Source organism: Lemur catta, chromosome 13 (genome assembly GCF_020740605.2).
Source record: "Lemur catta isolate mLemCat1 chromosome 13, mLemCat1.pri, whole genome shotgun sequence".
Lineage (NCBI taxonomy): Eukaryota > Metazoa > Chordata > Mammalia > Primates > Lemuridae > Lemur > Lemur catta.
In genome coordinates, this window is record NC_059140.1 from 52,969,011 (window position 1) to 52,988,962 (window position 19,952).

Consider the following 19,952-nt stretch of genomic DNA (forward strand, 5'->3'; position numbering starts at 1 on the left):
CATAGGAAGAATCATTTTGGTATATCTTAACGGCTGCTTGCTTGACCTGGTTTCCAGGTCAGGGCTGCCACTGACTATTGGGTGTCCTTGTGCAAGTTAGCAAAAGATGTATTTTTTCATTCCTCCAGGTGGACACTGCACTACACAGAGTCATGAAGATTATTGGTGAGTGCAGTGGGGCTGAAGGAATCTGGGCCCCATTCACTCCTTGATCAGATACTGCTTGGCAGGGCTAAATCATATACTGACCCTGTTCTAGGTCACTGAGGTTTTGTATGGTTCTGTTTGTGTTTCCTGTGAAAGAATGATGGATTTTAGCTTGGATGGCCCTGTGTCAGTACCACTGCCTGAATATTTCTACCTCTGGAGCTACAACTCATTCTCGTCACTGTTGTCTGAAGATTCTTGCGAATCTTCTAGGAGCAGCAGTTGCTCAGTGTTCTAGGCTGGAGCTGTGATTTTTATCTCTAGCTCCAGTTCCATCTACCAGAAAATTATCTGCATCTCATATGTTTGTCTTCAGTTTACCCAACAAATATTTAAAAAGAGATTGCTGTGGTCTATGTGATATGAAAGAGGCAGTAAGTGTAGAGAAATTTATTTTAAAAGTTATCTGTGGGGGAGAAGGGTAAAGTCACATGTAAAGGAGAGCTAGAGTTGAGGGAAGGCTCTTCTTTTTTTCCTTTAATTTTAATCCATTAAAGACTAACATGTTTACATATTGATACCCACCCAACTGAGAAGAGTTTAGTAAAATATATTAGAACAGGATGATTGATGTGCAATGCCCTTTTTAACAGGTGGGAGGAAAGAGGATCCCACACTTAAATGAATGGGATTGTCTTTGAATTGATGCAGGGATCGGTAGGGAAAGAGATTATGTGCCAATAAATTGGTAAAACAGTAAACAGGAAATTGAATGATATCTTTCTTTTCACAGAGAGAATTGAAATTTGCTTATTGAGAATGATAGGTAGAAGTGGTAGTTTCATAGTTTCTGGAGAATAGCAAAAGTTTAAATTAAGTACCTTAGGGAATGTGAAAAAAAGAGACCAGTAGGGTTTCACATAAATGTTGTAGGAACTGGTGAATCAAAGAGTTGGCCTGCACTGGAGAAAATGGAAGGGTCAAGAAACTGGAGGTTTTATTGGAGTCAAGAAACAGATGGTCTGGAAATAGGAACTGTGAAAAGATGGAAGATTGAAATCAGAGATAAAGATCATGGAGATCTTGGAGATGCCTGACTTGGAGCAGTTTTTAGATAATGAAAAGGTCGAAGCGTGGTCACAAAGACTGGGGTTCAGGACGGTAGAGAAGCAAAGGTTGCTGGTGGTGAGGAAGCCAAGGACACTCTGGGGCCATTGTGGGTGATAGCAAGGCATTGGGTGTCAGAGGAATCAACCCGAGGGATTGGCAATGTAAGCATTTAGTCAGATAGTATTAGCCCCCAAGGAAATGGAATTTTAGATGATAATGGAGATAAATGATATGGAAATAGGAATGGGAAGTTAAGATAGACCAGAGTTCAAATCTAAGCTGTAGGATGATGGTCAACTTAAACAATTTTCCTAAACCTCAGCTCTTTGATTAGTAGAGGGGATTCCTAAAATGGTTATTAGTCAGGATTAAGTAAATAATGCTTATATTAAGTGTTTAGCACAGTGCCTGGCTCAAGAATTTAACCATTATTTAAGATTACAGGAATATTAGGGGTCTTTGTGAAAAGGTTGCTGTGAGAGTGGGTGAGCAGGATGGTTCACAGAGCAGGCTTGGAAAGAAAATGGGAGGAAATGTGAGCAACCGGAGAAGTTTGGGTTTTGAATGAAATTTTTTTACTTGTATCTTAACCTAATCCTTCCTCTCAGTAGCCTTGGATTTGTCTTGATTGTGGTTTCTTTACCCCCCTCCCCGAGTTCCTGTCATCATTTCAGTGTGTATTTACTGTAGCCAAGTACTCCACAAACCTATTTTTTTAATTTAGGTTTTATTTGGGGGTCCCTCATCTTTTATGACCTTCATACTTTTGAAAAATCTCAGTAATTTTGCAGAATGCTATCAATTTCAGTTTGTTTGATTTTTTTTTCCCCCTCTTGTGATTCGCTTCAAGATTATTTTGGAAAGTATTCATAGATATGAATACCACAAAGGTGATAAACCCTTCTCAGTATATCATATCAGGTGGCACGTGGTATCAGTGTGTCCTATCATGGATGGTGTTAGCCTGGCGACTTTGTTAAAGTGGTGTCTGCTGGGTTTCTCCACTATTTTTCCCTTTGTAATCAAACAGAAACAAGATATTTGCAGCCTCAAAATATGTCCTTCATTTATTTTATTCTTTGGCTTTTAATCTAATATTATTAATTGATTTCTCAAATTGTTCTAGTTTGTCCACTTACAGCCCCTGCAGGCTGGCTCTTGTGTCCTTTCGACATCTTTTCCTTTTTCTTTTTTTTTTTTTTTGGAGTACTTTTTCTTATTTTCTGGTATCAGATCAATTTGGTCTTTTTAGCTCAGGTCTTTTTTGATGACATAGATATGTTCCTTTATATTGAATTAAAAAAATTTTTTTTTCACAGTATTTGTTCTCTGCAACTCTAAAATCTATCCCTAATACCAGTCAAACTAGCGCAGTAAAACACAGTGATTCAATTTAGGTGTAGGTTTTAGTTAGAAAGCAACTGACCAAAGGAAAATTATTTTTTGATATTACAACTCCTAATTTCCCCTAGCAAAACTGTGTCTAAACGTGTACAGACAGTCTCTTACTTAGCATGGTTTGACTTAACAAGTTTTCGACTTTAGAATGGTGAGAAAGTGAAACACGGTCAGTAGAAACTGTACTTTGAATTTTGATCTTTTCCTGGGCGAGCAATATGCAGTATGCTACTTCCTTGTGATGCTGGGTGGCAACAGCTAGCTGCCAGCTCCCGGTCAGCCAGGTAGTCATGAGGGTAAACAACTGATACTCTACAATATACCATGTTGCCAGTGTTTTTTGGATATTGCGTTTTATGTTTTCTCATCCCATCATGTCTACAAAATGCCCATCTCTGTATAGTATTCAACACTTTATTATAAAATAGGCTTTGTGTTAGATGATATTGCCCAATTGTAGGCTAATGTAAGTGTAAGAATGCTTACTAAGTTTAAGGTAGGTTAGGCTAAGCTACTGATGTTTGATAGGTTAGGTGTATTAAATGCATTTTCAACTTAAGATTATTTTCAGTTTATGATGACTTTATTGGGATGTAACCACATTGTAAATTGAGCATGTGTATATGAAGGTTATGCTATAAATGAGGTAATTCATAAGGTATAATGCTAATGTATTAATAGAACTTTAACATTAGAAACAATAATAGGCTCCTCAGACACACTGAAGTTTTGATTTCGTGACTAATAATTTTTTCAATTGCGATATATTCGGCCCAATAGCCAACTGATAAGATTTTTTCATATATCCACTGAAATTTTAGCCTCATTCAAATTACTCATCACGCCTTTTACAATTGTGTCTTCTGTGTATTTTCTGTTCAGTATTTTATCTGTAGTAGGTATTTAATGAACACAAATATCAATATGTTGACATACTAAAGTAAACTACTGTTTTAGGGCTGTTTTAAAATCTATAGCTATGGTATTATTTTGTGCCTATACAGTGTTCCTAAATTTCAGAAATGAAGTACAACTGTTGGTAAAGCTTAAAAATAATGCAGGATAATCATAATTTACAGAATAGTTGGATTCTTGGAAAATCCAATGTACGTAAAACCATGAGATACAAAGTATTATGTAACAATTTCCATACTAATTCCATTTTATATTTTAATTCCATTGAATTAGAGTCTAGGCTTAGATAATTATGATTCTTTCTCTTTCTCTGGTTTTTTCTTTAGATATGTAACTCTGTGGGGCACAGGACAGTTTTTGTTGTGTAAGACTAACTGTGGAATGTCTAGCATGTCTTACCCCTGTGAATGTTGGTAGCATCACCTACCTCAGTCATTGTAACAACCAAAATGGCTCCAGAAATTTCCAGAATGCTTCCAGGTGTTGTTAAGGCCTACTGAGAATCACTAGCTTAGGGAAAAACATGAACTGAAACAAACCATTATTCGTATAATAGATTGTTTCTTACTAGAATGGCAAGAGTGACATTACTAATTACTACATTTTATTGGAGTGTCAAATGGAACAGCTTCTAAGAACTTAAATATTTCTATCAAGGTAAAATGAAGGGAAGTTTGATTTTTAAGTGCTTGAAGGGTTTGGTAGCCAAGAACTGTGTCAGCTAAAGGCATAAACTATGGTTATCTGATGAATGTAACACCCTTATGAAAGTTGGAAGAAATTGAATTTGCTCAGTTCCATAGGTAATCCAAAGTCCTGATTTTTATGGATCTATTCTGAGTAGATATGTAGTTTACATACATTCAGGTGTTTTACACTGCGTGTCACAAAGACCCCTAGGACTAAGATCAAGAGGAAATCCATTCGAACTGCCCTTCTCCATCGGCCGTTTGTGTCTTACTGCAGGCTCTCTATCCTTTGCCAGAACAGCCTCTTACTCGAGCAACTTAATTGATAGCAATTCATATATTTATATGGACATACTTGACTTGTATTTTTAGCCAAAATTAGGCTTGTAACAAGATCTAGGGTACTTAAACCCTTATTTTAGTTGGTGCTGTTGAGAAATATTAGATTTTTAGGTGGCACCTGTTTTTGTGAGTTACAACGTTCAATAAATAAACTGGTTAATATTTTTAATAGGGATGGGGAAAAGACGAAACTATAGAATGCTTTTTCTTTTGCTAGGATCAGTACTAAATATTTGATGATAGATGCTTATAGCTATCAATTTAGAAAGTGGTTGGTTTATTTACTTTTTAATTTTTATGGTACATGGAGCAGTTCTTTCAAAGTGGTACAAGAAAGCTGCATGTGCAGCTGTTGTAAAAATAAATATATTGAAATTGTGAATCATAATGACCTTATGAATGGCAGAAATTTGCAACTGTCTAGTTACCTATAGTGATGTGAATATAATTTTACTAACCTGCTGTGAATTTAAAAACTTATTTTGGTAAGTGTTTTACCTTAAAATGATCTAGAATACTTTTTTCTCTGTCTCTCCAGCTCTTTTCTCTCTCCTTCCTCCAGGCAGAACCACACGTAAATCATTTCAAAACAATTAATGCTGCTTTAGTCACAAATTATTGATTTTTCTGTTCATGGTGTATGTAGAATTGCTGCTCTACTTAGATTCTAAAATGGGGCGTTTTAATTGTGTTTTCCAGGAAGATATGAATTTAAATGAAGATAAAAAGGCACCATTGCGGGAAAAGGACTTCAGTATCAAAAAAGAAATGGTGATGCAGTACATTAATACTGCTTCTAAGACAGTAAGTAAAACTGTCAAGTTGAAAAATACAGCTGAAACATGTTGTAGTATGGAAAACAATGCATGTTGTAGTATGGAAAACAATGCATTTGTCTAATGAAGTGCTTAAGTTTGTGGGCAACTATAATCAGAGGGCTTTTGAATTTATAATTAAGGGCATGAGTATTATAATAAATTATTTAATTTAAAAATATTTCTCATCTTATAACTTCTAAACTACTTTTGTTTTTTTAGTCAGTTACATTGCTAAGAAACACTGGTGGGTCTACACTAATATACTTTTCCTCATTACTGAATTAAGATGGTTATTGATTTCTAATGTTACTTATAAACAGGGATATTTGTATTGTAGAAAAGTGAGAATGATTTTATTCTAACTACCTAAATCACATACATAATAGTGGCTTAGAGGCATATCTTTAATGTGAGTTTCCCTATGGATAAAATTATCTTGTAACAAATTATAAATGGAGGCATTGAAAGGAGCATTAAGCCTCCACATGGCTGCCAATTTTCCAGGGGAACATGAAATATGTGGGTGGAAGTAATGACTAAATGTTTAAGAAACCATGACTGGCACACAGAATCAATTGCATTTATTTCATGGAACAACAAATGAGCTTGGCTAATAATATACAAATTGTGAATAAATGGATTGGATGAAGACTATAAAATGGAAGCCAATGAAGAAGCAATCAGCAGAACGACAGTAGAAAATGATTTTGGCTGAATTTAAAATGAAATTGGATTAGAAAAGCGGGTTAACACACTAGTTTTCATTGTATACTTTAACCTAAGGCCAGTTAACAAGAACATAAGTTATTTATATTTTAACTGCATTTATCTACTAGACCAGTCAGTGACTCAGAGGTATTTCTTTTGGAAGAAAAACTCAAATGATGTTTAATTTTTAAACATGTCTCATGTTTTGGCAGCCTGATTTCAGGTCTGGAACTCACTGTGAGTACTGCGCTTTTTCTAGTTCCTTATATAGATGGGCTCTGGATCCTGCTATTGTGACATTGATACTAATTGCTTTTGTCCCTCAGTGATACTTAGATATTACAAATTGGCATTAGTGATTTAGGAATCAGAGCTCTGGTGTTTTGGATCTGCTTAATTATCTTCTGTTTGACCTTGGGTGTTGTCTTTTACCTTGTGATTCTCATTTTCCTCATCCATAAAATGGGAAGACCTACATCATGGACTTATCAGAATCAAATTGTTTATTCCACAATTAGAACATAACATATTTTACAATGGACGGCTGCCTTCTGTGGTAGCAATGGTGGTGGTAGCAATGGTGGTGGTAGCAATGGTGGTGGTAGCAATTGTTTATTTTTCTTTGTGATTTGTTCATTATACCATAATTAAAAATATAGGAAGAAGTATATTAGTGAAAATACAAATTTGCTATTTGTGAGTCCACATTTCTAAGACATTTATTTGTTCATTCAACACGTTTATTAAGTGCCTGTATGTCTGGCAGTATTTTAGGCACTAGCAATGGGGGCACCAAGATAGTTTATCACTGTGTCTTGTAGAGCAGCATTGGACACATAATAGAAACACACAAACACATACATAGAAGAGGTGAAATGTGATGTGGGAAAAAAAAGCAGTTTGTCTTTGTAAATGTTTTGTATAGTCAGTGACGACTACCCTGTTAGGGAGTTTTAAAGCTAACAAGCATGAATTCATTTACTATAATTACAAGAGATGCTACATCAGTTAGAACTGGTTTAGAAAACCTTGGCATAATAGTGCATTTTAGTTCTTGAATTTGAGATAATAAGTAGACTTTTAATAAGAGTCGAGCAAACCATTTTGAACTTTGTTATAGTGGCACTATTTGAGTTTGCATTCACTAATTTTTAACTTTAATCCTTTAATTATTTTGGACTAAGGTTGGAATTTGTTTACCAGAATTAGGTAATTAAATTATCAGGATTGAAATAGATTAGTTATCTAAAGTGTGATTACAGCATTGATTCATTTAATTAGTGTGTGGAGGATCATGGCTGTTCCTAGGAAGGTTCTGAATAATTTGGCAGATGGTTAACGTTATAGAAAGTTCAATCTGACCAGTCATTTATTTTTGTGCTGGAAGTAGAAACACATTTTATTAACTCCAGGGTACAGACTTTGTCATGCCACTTTATTTATGTTAATGGCTATTGAAAAAGTTACTCTGAGAGAAACAGAATAAAAATTCATAGATTGGTTGTTCTAGAGACTATGAAAAGGATAGCGGATAGAAAAGTTATACTTTTATGACTTTAGGCTTAGAATTTGGTTTTAGGTTCTCTTTTGTGTATAAACATTAATATTATTTTTTAGAAAGTAGTACTGATTCCTACAGTTTATGGTTTGAAAATGCTTTAGAAACATTATTCCTCGAAGTAGGCCTCAGGTAGGCCCTAAAATAGGTAAGGTTGGGTTTTAGAATATTAAAAAAAAATGCCGTCAATCAGACTAGGTTATTTTCAAGACATTAGTAAGATTGGGTTTAGGTGGCCAAAGGAAAAAAACTGAATTTATGCAGTTAGGAAGGATTATTATAATTTTTTAAGAAAGTGTCATATTTAGAGGCTGAAAATACCAGATTTGCATTTTTTTTTTTTTTTTTAACTTTTTAGGGGATTGGGTATGTGACCCCGGTTTGTGCAGTATAATCTAGTGAGCATATCTGCTAGGGGGATTTTGAGAAAGGTTTTCTCCTTTATGAAAGGATCTTGTGCAGGAGAGCCACTTTTTTCTGCCGTTGGATACAATTGTGAGAGGTTGTGGACATCATGGTGCTGCCTCTCTGGCTTAATGCAGTCCTATCTCCAGACTCTTCATTATATCAGGTGATGCATGTTCTTACTGAAACTGCTTCAGGCTTTTTTTTTGCTGCTGTAAGCATCCTGGTATATCATCCACATATGTTTCTGCCTATTTTGTATCTCTCTAATTCACTCTGGAAATTACTGTTTCCATTCAAAGGAACATCTTAGGGCCTTCCCCTCACCAGTATATGCCCACTCAGAGCATAGATGAGAGAGGTGCTACAAGGCCCTATGATCGTACCCTGGTAAATTACTCAACTCAGATGTTTAGTAGAAAGTTTATTGGAGAAAACATCTTTCAGAAAGAATCAAGACTTAATTTTTGTTTGATTACACAGCTGGAGGGTGAGACTATGGTGCAGTTAGTGTAAGGACCCTCAAGGCGGGATGTGATATGAGAAACAAAATGGAAGAGGATCCATAGTTCCCAAACAATACAAGAAGAAGAACATTCTTGACCACAACAGAGTATGGTCTCTTAAGTCATAACTGTCTAAGGATTTTCACTATTTTATAAATAGAAGGGAACTAAAATTTAAATATGCAAATCTATATACATGTATTTAATATTAACAGTTAACCTGACCTTGACTGTTGTTCTCATTCTTTATTGTGGTTTAATTATTTTTAATCCTTACCTTCTTTTAAAATGCTTAAAGCACTCAGATATTGTTAAAAGATGATTTTTTTTGTAGTCAAGATTCTTATGTTTGAGTGGACAAACCAAGCTTAGGAGATATATTTTAATAGACTTGTTGCATTCACCTCGTTTTCTTTTCTCCCTTTTCTTTTTGGGGTGAGTGCATCATATCCTAGGTCTGTGATACCAGTGTTTATGTTGGTGCTTATTTTCTTATATGTTGTATTCAGGGTGAGCTGTCTCTGGGTATATCTGGATAATGTGCTAAAGTCATAAGGGGGGCGATGAGAGACCATGGGTTAATTTATGCACAATTAAAGAATGTATTAAAAAGCATTCCTGTTCAGAATAGGATTTAGATCACTAAGATACTTTTCCCTCCTCTATCACAAAGGATTAGTAAAAATAAAAAGTACATTATACCTTTCCTATCTGTCAAGAGGAAGGAGTCTTCTATTATATTTGCTGCTCTACTTTTAGGTTTCTTAAGGTAAGCTGTGGCAATAAAAACTAGAGAAGTCCTGAGAGGCCACGCCCTATATCCCAGAAAAGTAGAAGCAGACGCTTGAAAGGAGCAGAGACATTTGAAAGAGGAAGAGGCTTAGAGGGGTCAGAGGGAGTGAGACAGGAGAATCAGGGAGACCAAATTTGAGAGACAGGAAAGGAGGACTAGAAAGATGTCTGGTCCTCTGTGGGGAGGTGGGGTTTCTGCGAGAGAGTGAGAGAAGTATAAAGAGATTTTGAGGGAAATTCTGTTTCATGCTATGCAGTATAATGGGTTTATTACATCTCCGAGAACCCTTCAATTAGAGATGAACATTTGCTTTAAGTAGTTCTCTTTTCCCCTCGATTTATTTTTCTTTATCAAGACGATGCAACTGTCCAGACAGTTTACTTACATTCAGATTATAACTGGACTGTTACCTGTTGGCATGTAGTCTTTTTTTTTTTTTTTTTTTTTGCTGTACCATTAGATGTGGATAAAATGCTTTAAAAAATTTCTCTTTGAAATTTCTACTTCTAGTTGGATGCACTAGCTTGGAATCAGAGGTTGTTACAGGCTGCCCAGCCCCCCTCATCTATATGTCATTGGCATCTGTATTGCAACTGCAATAACACGCTTATTTTAGGTGGGCCGATATCTGATAAGGATAGCCTAATCTTGTATTTATTTCTAAGAGTCTTAATTAGAACATCTACCCTTTGGTTTCTATTTATGTTTAGTTTCTTCCCTTTTGATTTTTTTCCAGGGGAAGAAACAAAACTCTTCTTTTATAAATGCTCCTACAAGTTTGCTAGCTCCCTCTGACTTTTTCAATTTTTTTCTTTCCTAGTCAAGCTGGTTTCTAAGTGAATGTGAGGGCTTTTCTGAGGCATTTATTGGAAAAGTTTGGGTAAAGTTTAACTTTATTCTTTGAACCTTTCCTTAAGTATTGCTGTAGTTCTTGCCCAGACTTTTTAAATAAGGAAGTTAAATATTAAGTATTAAAGAACATAACTTTAAAAGGCACATAGAAAGACTATAACAAAAGTTATAGTCTTTTTAATATTCAAAAGACTATAACAATAGTATGTTGAAATGACTGAGTCTAAATTGAGTTTGTAAATGTAGGATTATAGTTTCTCATGCATATGTGTATGCATATGTATATATTTGTGTGTATGTGTATATGTAGTAATATGTATGTGTATATAATATAGTATTTAAAAGTATTTTGAAAAGTCTTATGGTACCATTGTTCCAGCTCTGTAGGGCATGATGTACTGAAGTATGGAGGAGATGGTATTCCATAATATCATCCTTCTAGGTATATCCTGATCAGAAAAGAACTATGTTTTGAAAAAATATTAATCGTATATTCAGATTTTTGTATACAGTTGCCCTCCTTGTACTGTGGGTTGTGGATTGAAAATATTTGGAAAAAAAATTGCATCTGTACTGAACATACACAGACTTTTTTTCTTGTCATTACTTCCTAAACAATGTAATATAACAGTTATTTACATAGCATTTACATTGTATTAGGTAGTATACAGGAGGATGTGACTAGATTATATGCAAATACTATGCCATTTTATATCAGGGATTTGAACATCTACAGATTCTCGTATCTGTGAGAGGTCCTGGAGCCAATCCCCCATAGATACCAAGGGACAATTATATTTCTTCTAGATGAAAAATCTGGAATTGATTTTAGTTTTAGCATCAATTTGTTAATATTGTAATATTAGTGAGGACATTTTAATACCTTTCAGTGTCTTTTTTTCTTGCTTAGGATTACAGTTTCAAATGTTAATTTTGGAAAGCAATATTAGATACAAGTAAATTGTGTTTGTTTTATTTTCTCTCATTTTTTGTTGTTATTATTTAAAGAGGTTTATATTTTAACCACTAGAAACTTAGGTGAACCACAGTTTCATGTATTATTTTTAAAGTTAAGATGGATTATGTTTTGGCTTGTATTTTAGGTTAGGGTTTTGATAGAAGCTTCTCTATAACACAAAAGCTTAGTAATAGAAGTATCTAATAACAACGCCCTCTCTTATGATACTTCACCTGTTTGTCCCCAGGTCTTACTTGCTGGCTAAGAGAAAATTCCAGAGCCTCAGGATGATGAACCAATTTCTTAAGACTGTTTTCTAATAAAGTATCTGGCACTTTAATTTCCATTTGTGCCTGTATAGGATAGGTTTTATTTATGCACAATTAAAATGATCTTCCAACAGCACAGATTCACCCATATTCCTTATGAGTTGTTTCTGGGCAGCACCAGTGGTGTTTAATGTTCTCTACTATTACTGCACTGTTTTTGTTTAGGTAGGAGATGATAATGAAGAAATTGATTTTTTCTTTTTTTTATATGAAGAGATTATATTAGACTAAAATCAGAATTGTATGTTTTGGTCTTTTAAAAATCTTATTGGTAGTTAAGATATCTTTTCTTTTATTATAGGATTTTTTTAAAGGATTCACCAAACTGAGAAAAAGTATTATTTACTGAGTTGGTTAAGATACTTACACCAATTATTGTCATTGGAGGTCTATCTGAGGTTGTTTTTTTAACTTGGTTATTGAGTTGTTTCTTGGTCTAAGACATTTTTCTATGCTCACACTTACATTTTAGATTTTTATGAACATAATTAAACTTATCATGTCTATTAACCATAAATGTAGTTAGTGATAACTTTGAAAGTGTCAGCAAGAAGAGACATGTGATTATGATGAAGATAAAAGTGAGGAGAAAATATCCACATATAAAGAAGCTTTTGAAAGAAAGAACACTTCTGAAGGAAAAAGTGAAAAACTAAAAGTGCTATATACATACAATTGTCTTTCGATGAGCAAAGGGGATAGGTAATTGATGAAATGAGAAAAAAAAAGTAGCCAGGAACAATAGCTCTCAATCTTGATATCCAGTAGACTCATCACTCTGGGGTATTTAAATATCTCAATGTGCAGGCTCTTCCTTTTAACAGTTGCATAAACTAATTCCTGTGCGTGAGACCCAGGTATCAGTAATGAGTGAAGCTCTGCTGGTGATTTCAGTGTGCAGCCAAGAATGAAAACTACTGGGCTGTAGAAGATGGACCTCATCACCAGATGTCTTTTAGTGTAACATTAATTCAACAAGAGACTAGGAGTTGATAGAACTGAAAGGCTAAGCTTGTATTATTTACTAATAAAACTGTGTTATCTAGCCACTGAGGCTTCAAGGCTAGTTTGCCATGTGTACAACATCAAAATGAGTGTTCAAGTGGCATACATACTGTAGCTACTAAGAAGTTCTCTATGGCATTTGGTCATGTGTAGAAATCATCAAGGGGGGAAGGTCAACTACTTTAACAGAGAAGAACCTACTGTGTTTTAAAAAAAGATGCCCAGTAGAGCAGGTATCGGCTCCTGCTCTAAGGAAGAGAAGAGTATGCCTGGTTATAAAGCTTCAGCGAACTGATTCACCTTCCCAGTTGGTAGTGTTAAACGCCTAAGTTGTTTTGAACTTAAGGGATATCCTTTCAGTTCTTAGTTATTCTTAAAGGGAATAAATTCTACACATACTTAAAAAAAATCTTTAATGGGTTAATGAGAAGACATTTGTTTCCAATCTTATGATTTCCTGATTTATTACCATTTCTTAACCAGTACAATATAGAGGTTTCCTCCATAACCCTGAAGAAAGTAAATATGGTTGGTATAGCTTCATTGTCAATGTGATACAAAATTATTTTTAAATCCCTTCATTATCAGAAAGCCTTCCAGAGTAGATTAACCAAATTAGGGATATGTCTGGGATTCACTGAGGTGTAAAAACAAAATAGTCTGAATATAAATTCAGACAATCTTAAGTTTTGACTATTTCTTGTGTATTAATTGTTACATTAGATTTTATTTGTGGAATTTTTCTTGGAAAATTATATTGCACTGTTTCAGTGAATTTAAAATCATTTTCTGGCATTATTTTTGTTAAGGGTGACTTTGTTAAACTCTGTTGTTTAGTAGACATTAGTAGCTATTAGTTTGTTTTTTTATTTACCTTAGGTCTGGAATATATCTTAGAGAATCTCCAAGTGAGGAGATGCAAATGAGGGAAAGGTCCAGGGAGTATGTGACATTCCCACATTAATGCTGTAGGGTTTCGGATTTTTTTTAACCCTCCGTGAAATAAAATACAGTTATAGAAAACATTAAAAAACAAATGTGTAGCTTAATGAGTTATCGTAAGGAAAACACCACTCAGATTAATTAACAGAACCTTGTCAGCCATCCCAGAAAACCCTCCAGCTACCTTGTTCCAGTCTAATACCCTCCTTCAGATTTGTGTATATTTTCTCCTAAAAGCAATCCCTATCTTGACTTTTGTGGGAATTACTTCCTTGAGTTTCTTTATAGTTTTTTCACCCCCAAGGGCATCCTAAGACGCCATAGTTTATTCTTACTTATATTTTAAAATTTGAAATATCTTCAAGTCTTTTCTAATCTTCAGGTTTCCCATCCATTCCTTTATTTTATCCCAGACTTTCTGGATTTTGCTGATTTGCATACTCATGGTAAAGTTAACACGTTTCTCTGTCCTCTGTATTTCCTGCAAAGTGGCAGCTAGATCCAGAGGCTTGATCAGACTCAGGTGTGTTCCCTTCAACAAGACCTTAGGAAGTGTTATTTTCTTTCATCAGTAGGTATTTACATATTGTTTGCAATTAAAATTCTATAATTTCATTTTCATTCTTAGTTGAAATGTCTCTTTTATAAAGAGATATTTTCCCTCAAATACTGCTTGGTTACTTAGTGATAAAGGAAATTTAGGACAAAGGCTGGATTCTTTCCCTTTATTGCCAGTTTTCAAGATACTGAATTGGGTCTGTATCATCCTCTGGAGGTGACCACTCATTTTTAATATCATTAAGAATTTATGCATTATTACTGTTAGTGAAGCTCAGATTGTCCCATCTCTGGCCAGTGGGATCTTGTCTAGTTGGCCCCTAATCATTTTGGTCTGACCCTAATAGCTTTGGATTGTTTGACTTCTACCTGGTAAGATAAGATGATCCAGCTCCTTTTGTATATTTCCTACACTAGACGTCGAATCAGTCATTTCCTTTAGTGGGGAATGATATTTCTTGTGGGGCCCAAGAATGCTTACTGCCCTTCTTGCTAGTGGGTTTGTTGCTGTTTCTAGGCCGTTTTAGTGGAGAGATAGGAAAAGAAAAAAGTGTGTGTATTTAAAAAGTTTTTCTTTTGCATATGCTGTCTCCATCTATAATTGATGTTTTTGTTGTATTATATCTACATTGAGCGTATAGCCATTACATTCACTCTCTTCCTTTCAGACCTCATTTTATAGATGAGTAACTGAATTTTAATGCTCACCACCAGTCCTCATGTTGATATTTCTTTAGACATTTTGTTTGTTTGATGTTTGGTCTTTAGCAGATTCCTCAGAAGGGCTCATGAGAATAATATTCCCTGAATTTTGCATGTTGATGATAGTATATGCCCTTTATGGTTGAAAGTCAGCTTTGCTGGATATAAAACCTTTGGTTCATAGTCTTTTTCCTTAAGATCTTGAATAAATTATACTGTTTTCTTATAGCATAAAGCATGAGAACATTGCTGTCAAAAAGTCAACTACTAACTGATTTTTATTCCTCACTCACAGGTTATTATCTCTTATCTGGATGTCTGAGTTGGGATGATCAAGTATGCACTATGCTCTTTCATTGTGTACTTTTTGACTGGTTTTTTTTGGGGGGGCGGTTAAATTTCATGGACATATTCTTTTTCTCAGGGATCCTATTATCTGTATGTTTGATTTTTATTTACCTTTAATATGCTACTTTCTCCCAAATGCTTTTCGTCTTATATTTCATTTCTTTTTGATTTTTAGAAATTTCATTTATTTCAGCGTGAATTACTTATGACATTGTTTATTCTTGTGTTCCTTCTAGGTTTGTTACTGAAATGATTTTTTTATTTCTATTTTTTCCTTGAGTTTCCTCACTTCATTTCTGAGTTTATCTTACTCTGCCTTAAATATTTTTTCATATCTTATATATTCTCTTAATGTCTCTTAGCCGATTTTGAAATTGTAAGTTATAGTTTGATTTATGGGTTTGTCTTTGTGGTAGGCATCTTTCCTCTTTTGTAGGAATGTTCTGCTCAATTTTGATTTCACTCTTAGCACTTTCTCCCGAATATAGGGTCCTGTCTTGGAAAGGAACCCTGGCACCTCACCTCAGTGTTGACAGTTCATGGGACATAGACTGCTCTAGCCTCTACAGGTCTTTTCTGGGCCTCATGTACTCGCCCACAAGTGGAGTGGGCTAAACTCCTTCCAGTTTTAGCTGCTGTTCTTAAATAGACCTTCTGGATGTACAGTGAATACCTCTGGACCATATTGGGGTTCTCTTATTTTCATGTTCATTAGGTACTCTGTTGCTTTCCTCTGCACCTTCCCACACAAATGTTGCTACTGTGCAGGTATTGTGGCTGGTGGTTTTCCTGTATTTTGAGGATTGTGGAGAAGATACTTTGTTGTTCGATAGTATTGGGTTTTTTGATTATGCTATTATTTTGTCTCTTTCTGTGGGCATCCAGGGAGTTTCCAAAACTATACTGCTGCTGCCGTCTGCCCAGATCCTACAGTCTTCTGGTTTGGAATTACATATTCTTTTCTTTATTCAATGCCAATTTATGTGTTTGGTTAAAAAACAATTCAGTGTTATTAGCATCCCCCACTCCCAAGTTTTAGGGGAGAAAGGGATGAAATTTTTCTGTGTAACTTTAACTGATAGCTCAAGGTTTTGGTGTTTATTTCATCTGTAAACTTTCATCAAACCTCTTAATGGCCCATGACCTACAAATAGATTTAAATAAAACACTAGTTTTAGGCTTAATTTCTATGCTATGCTTGTGCAGTGCTATCATCTCCTCATGTAGTTTCAATTAAGTTATGCAGGATGCATCTTTTCTCTGTATCCCATTGATAGTGGGAAAATTCAAACTGCCCTTTGGTACTATACCCCACCCCTGGAAAAATAGGTCTCATCTGCTTGTGTGTGTCTATAAATTATTGAGTGTGTTAAATCTATCACAGCATGAAATCACTTCAAACGCTGTGAAAGACTATCTTAAAGAATTTAAATTGATTGCAGATGTTAGTGCAATTAAGCAGGCCTGATGAGCTCAGAATCATGTTTCTCAGATTTGAATATGAATGCATTTAAAAAAATTATCGTGATGTACTCCATGTAAATGGAGTGCCCAGACATCTGAGAGTTTTTATCACCTTCTGTTTTAAAATGGTTCAACATGAAAAGTGATGTGCAGATACTTGTATTACTTAGAATAAATGTGTATTATTTGAATTAAGTATATAGTTTCATGCCATCCTTAACCAACTAGAATTGACATTGAATGATTATTTCCTTTGTTAATTCATTTGTCTGCCAATTAGTTCGTCTACCTTTTGTGCCTATAATTCATTTAAAAATTATTCTATAGGCAGAGAGAAAGTGTCATGTTATTTCATCCACATTTTTAAGAAGAAAAAAAATGAGTATGAAAAACAAGCCAAATGAGTTGGGTTAGATTATAGAAGCATACTACTGTGTTTTACTCATGAAGTCAGACCACTTGACTGGTAAAACCCTACCTACCTTAAGTTGCTTTTGCTTTAAGCTGATGAAATATAAAAGGAAGTTTTCTAGTTATTAGTTTAAAATATAACATACTGGGTTGCAAATTAGAAAGTGAATTCTGAAATAAGACTCTCACAAGATTAAGTAGAGTGTATGGTGTGTTCATTTTCAATTTATTTCAAATTGATCCGTGCACATTAACTTATTAAACTCATCAATTTCTGTAACACATTGTAAAATGTTATGGACATTAGGGCTTTATTATACATACAGCAGAAAGTACAAAAATGGTGAATAATTGTATTTAGATACTGTTTTAAATACTAAGAAAATCACTGAAGTCTTATTTGAAGTGTACCAACATTAATGATTGTAAATAGGAACAAAGAATGCATTATATTTTTCTAGATAGTAAAAATTAAAACTGTTCTACAATATTTTATAATAGTTTATTTTGCTCATAATGGCAGACTGTATTTTGTTTCCAGGAGTCAAGAATCTAGCTTTGTTGCTTCCAGTTTTGTGATTTCAGAAAATTCATTATTACTCTCTAGGACTTAGTTTACTAAATTATATTATAAAATCTAGGGATTTTGGTGTGGGAAAGTATGGAATAGAGGCAATGCTTCAAATCCCTTAACAGTTCAAGTCCCAGCTTATTTCTTTTTTTTTCCCCAAAATATTATGAGGGAAAACATACAAATGTTTTTGGTTACACATATCAATTTTGTTATGCATGAGTCAGGGTTATAAGTGTGCCCATCACCCAGATAGTGTTCACTGTACCCATTAGGTAGGTTTTTGCCCATCTTCTCCTCCCCCTCCCTGCTGCTTGATTTTCACTGAGTTTTATTTCCTTCCGTGTCCAGATTAGCTCTTATGTTTTGGGTCAGTAGTCTCCAAAAATTTTGGGCCACTTACCCCAATGATTTTTTTAAAAAAGTTGATTATATGTTCCTGAGCCAATATGTTTGTTTATTATAAACATGCTCAGTGTAGATTAATATATATTAAAATGTTAAAATATATTTTATTTCAATATGTATGAGTTGAAAATGTAAATAAAATAAATTAATGTTAATATTTCATTCGTATTTTAATATTAACACAAATTTTGCCTCATTCACCAATGAAATCAGTTTGGTTTCTTTTTTTATTTCATGTTTATCACATTTTGGCTATGCCAGATTCATGACATAAACTAGTGAACATGCCTTTTTTCCTACTCTGAAATATGTTTACATTGCAGATTACTTGATGATTTGTTATTTTAAAGAACTGTAAAACTTTCTGGGCTTGGTGCCTTTTTAAAGATAAACTTTTAACTTTAAAATATCTTTTATTAGTTGTCTTCTAAAAACTATACTCCAGTTTCTACTTCTTTTAAATTACCCATTCTAGTCTATCCCTTATAACTGAACCTACCACACCCACTCAGAAATGTTCTGAAGTTATTTGCAAACATGCAGTAACCATTGCGTTTCTCCAAAGTTCATGCCGACCCCCATCTCGCCCACTTCAACCCTTTCTTGTTCTTGCCTGTACTGGTTCTTCTATTTTGGTACCACCAACCAGCTCCTATTCTCCCTTTAGCCACATTTAATTAAGAATTCAGTTTCAATTTGCTGTTTTGACTATTGGATTAGTGCTTGAGGGATCTCAGTAAGATATGACATGCTCTGGCTCTGCCTTTATGCCTTGCCCTTGGAGGAAAAAGACGTAAAGACGTATATCAAGGTCATGTGTCATTTAGGCAAAATATATTTGTAAAATAATATTACGTTTGTGAATTTCATCATTGTCCACATGTGATAGGGATCTTGGAGGCTCACAAACTTGATTGGTCAGCATGCTAAGACTCCGTATGCATTTTATGAGCAGGTATACTATCTAAGCTAATAGAGACTGATGTATAAAAATCCAAATGTCACTTTTGTAATTTATAATCAGAAATATTACTGTTAAGATTCTGTTATTACTATTCTCTTCTTTCCTCATAGGATAGTCTATAGAGAAAGCTAAATGATAGAGTTGCTTACTTGGTTTGTTGGATGATCCACTGTGGAGATAATGGAGCATATATTTAGACTAAGTTAGATCCTACTGTGTATGCTCATAGCATCATATGCTTTTCCATAATTAATGTGATAGACTAGAAGCTTCATGAAGGCACAGAATACCTGTTGCATCAAAAACTAGATATTTGTGTTTATATATCTGGGCACTACCTTTCCTGGGGAGTCTCGATGAAATTCTGTAGAACTTTGGATCTCTGGACATGTTTGCAAGTACCATGCAGACTGGCTCCTTCTCCAGCACATGCTCATTGTTCTTAGAGTAAAATTGATGAGGTCACACTTTTTATGGTAATTAAAATAAAGTCATTTTATTTTGAGATCTCACTTGATGTTGGGAAAAATGTATAATCTCTTGGGTCATTTTAATGGAAGGCTCATATTATCTCATATGTTGGTCTTTCCTAATTTGATTATCTGAAGTTAACTATAATTTAAGATTTGGGTGTATCTTATAATTGGCAAAATGTATCTCCGCTAAAGTTTATTTCTTGCTGGTTATTTTTTAGAGGGAAATCAGACAGGTAATGGTGTTCTTATTTTCTCACTATTTAGATTTTATAGCTCATGATCTTTATATATTTTCACCTGTAATTTTTGAGAATTTTCTTAGGACACTAAGGTTGTTTAATCAAAATGATTAGAAATTCTAAGATCTACTTGTTTAGTAATCAAGTAACATTCTAAGCATCCATTTATTCAGATGCTCAAATTTAAAATTATTAAAATCAAAGCTACACCTTAAAAGGATGGAGTGTCATTTAATGAAGAGATCGCTAACCAATGTGAAATAATTTCTTACTATCTTATTGGTTTGTCTGGTCTACTTAAATGAAAAAGGTCTATAATTTCTAAATACTTTTCAT

General features: G+C 34.3%; 1 protein-coding gene across 1 annotated transcript in view; it reads left to right on the forward strand.

The window, feature by feature from the left end:
- The window catches only part of DIAPH3 (diaphanous related formin 3), a 445,841-nt gene that overhangs the window by 56,880 nt on the left and 369,009 nt on the right, over window positions 1-19,952 (forward strand). Inside the window, exon 4 of the mRNA XM_045566830.1 lies at window positions 5,301-5,405. Coding sequence (XP_045422786.1) covers window positions 5,301-5,405 — 105 coding nt within the window. The remainder of the gene's footprint in view (window positions 1-5,300; window positions 5,406-19,952) is intronic.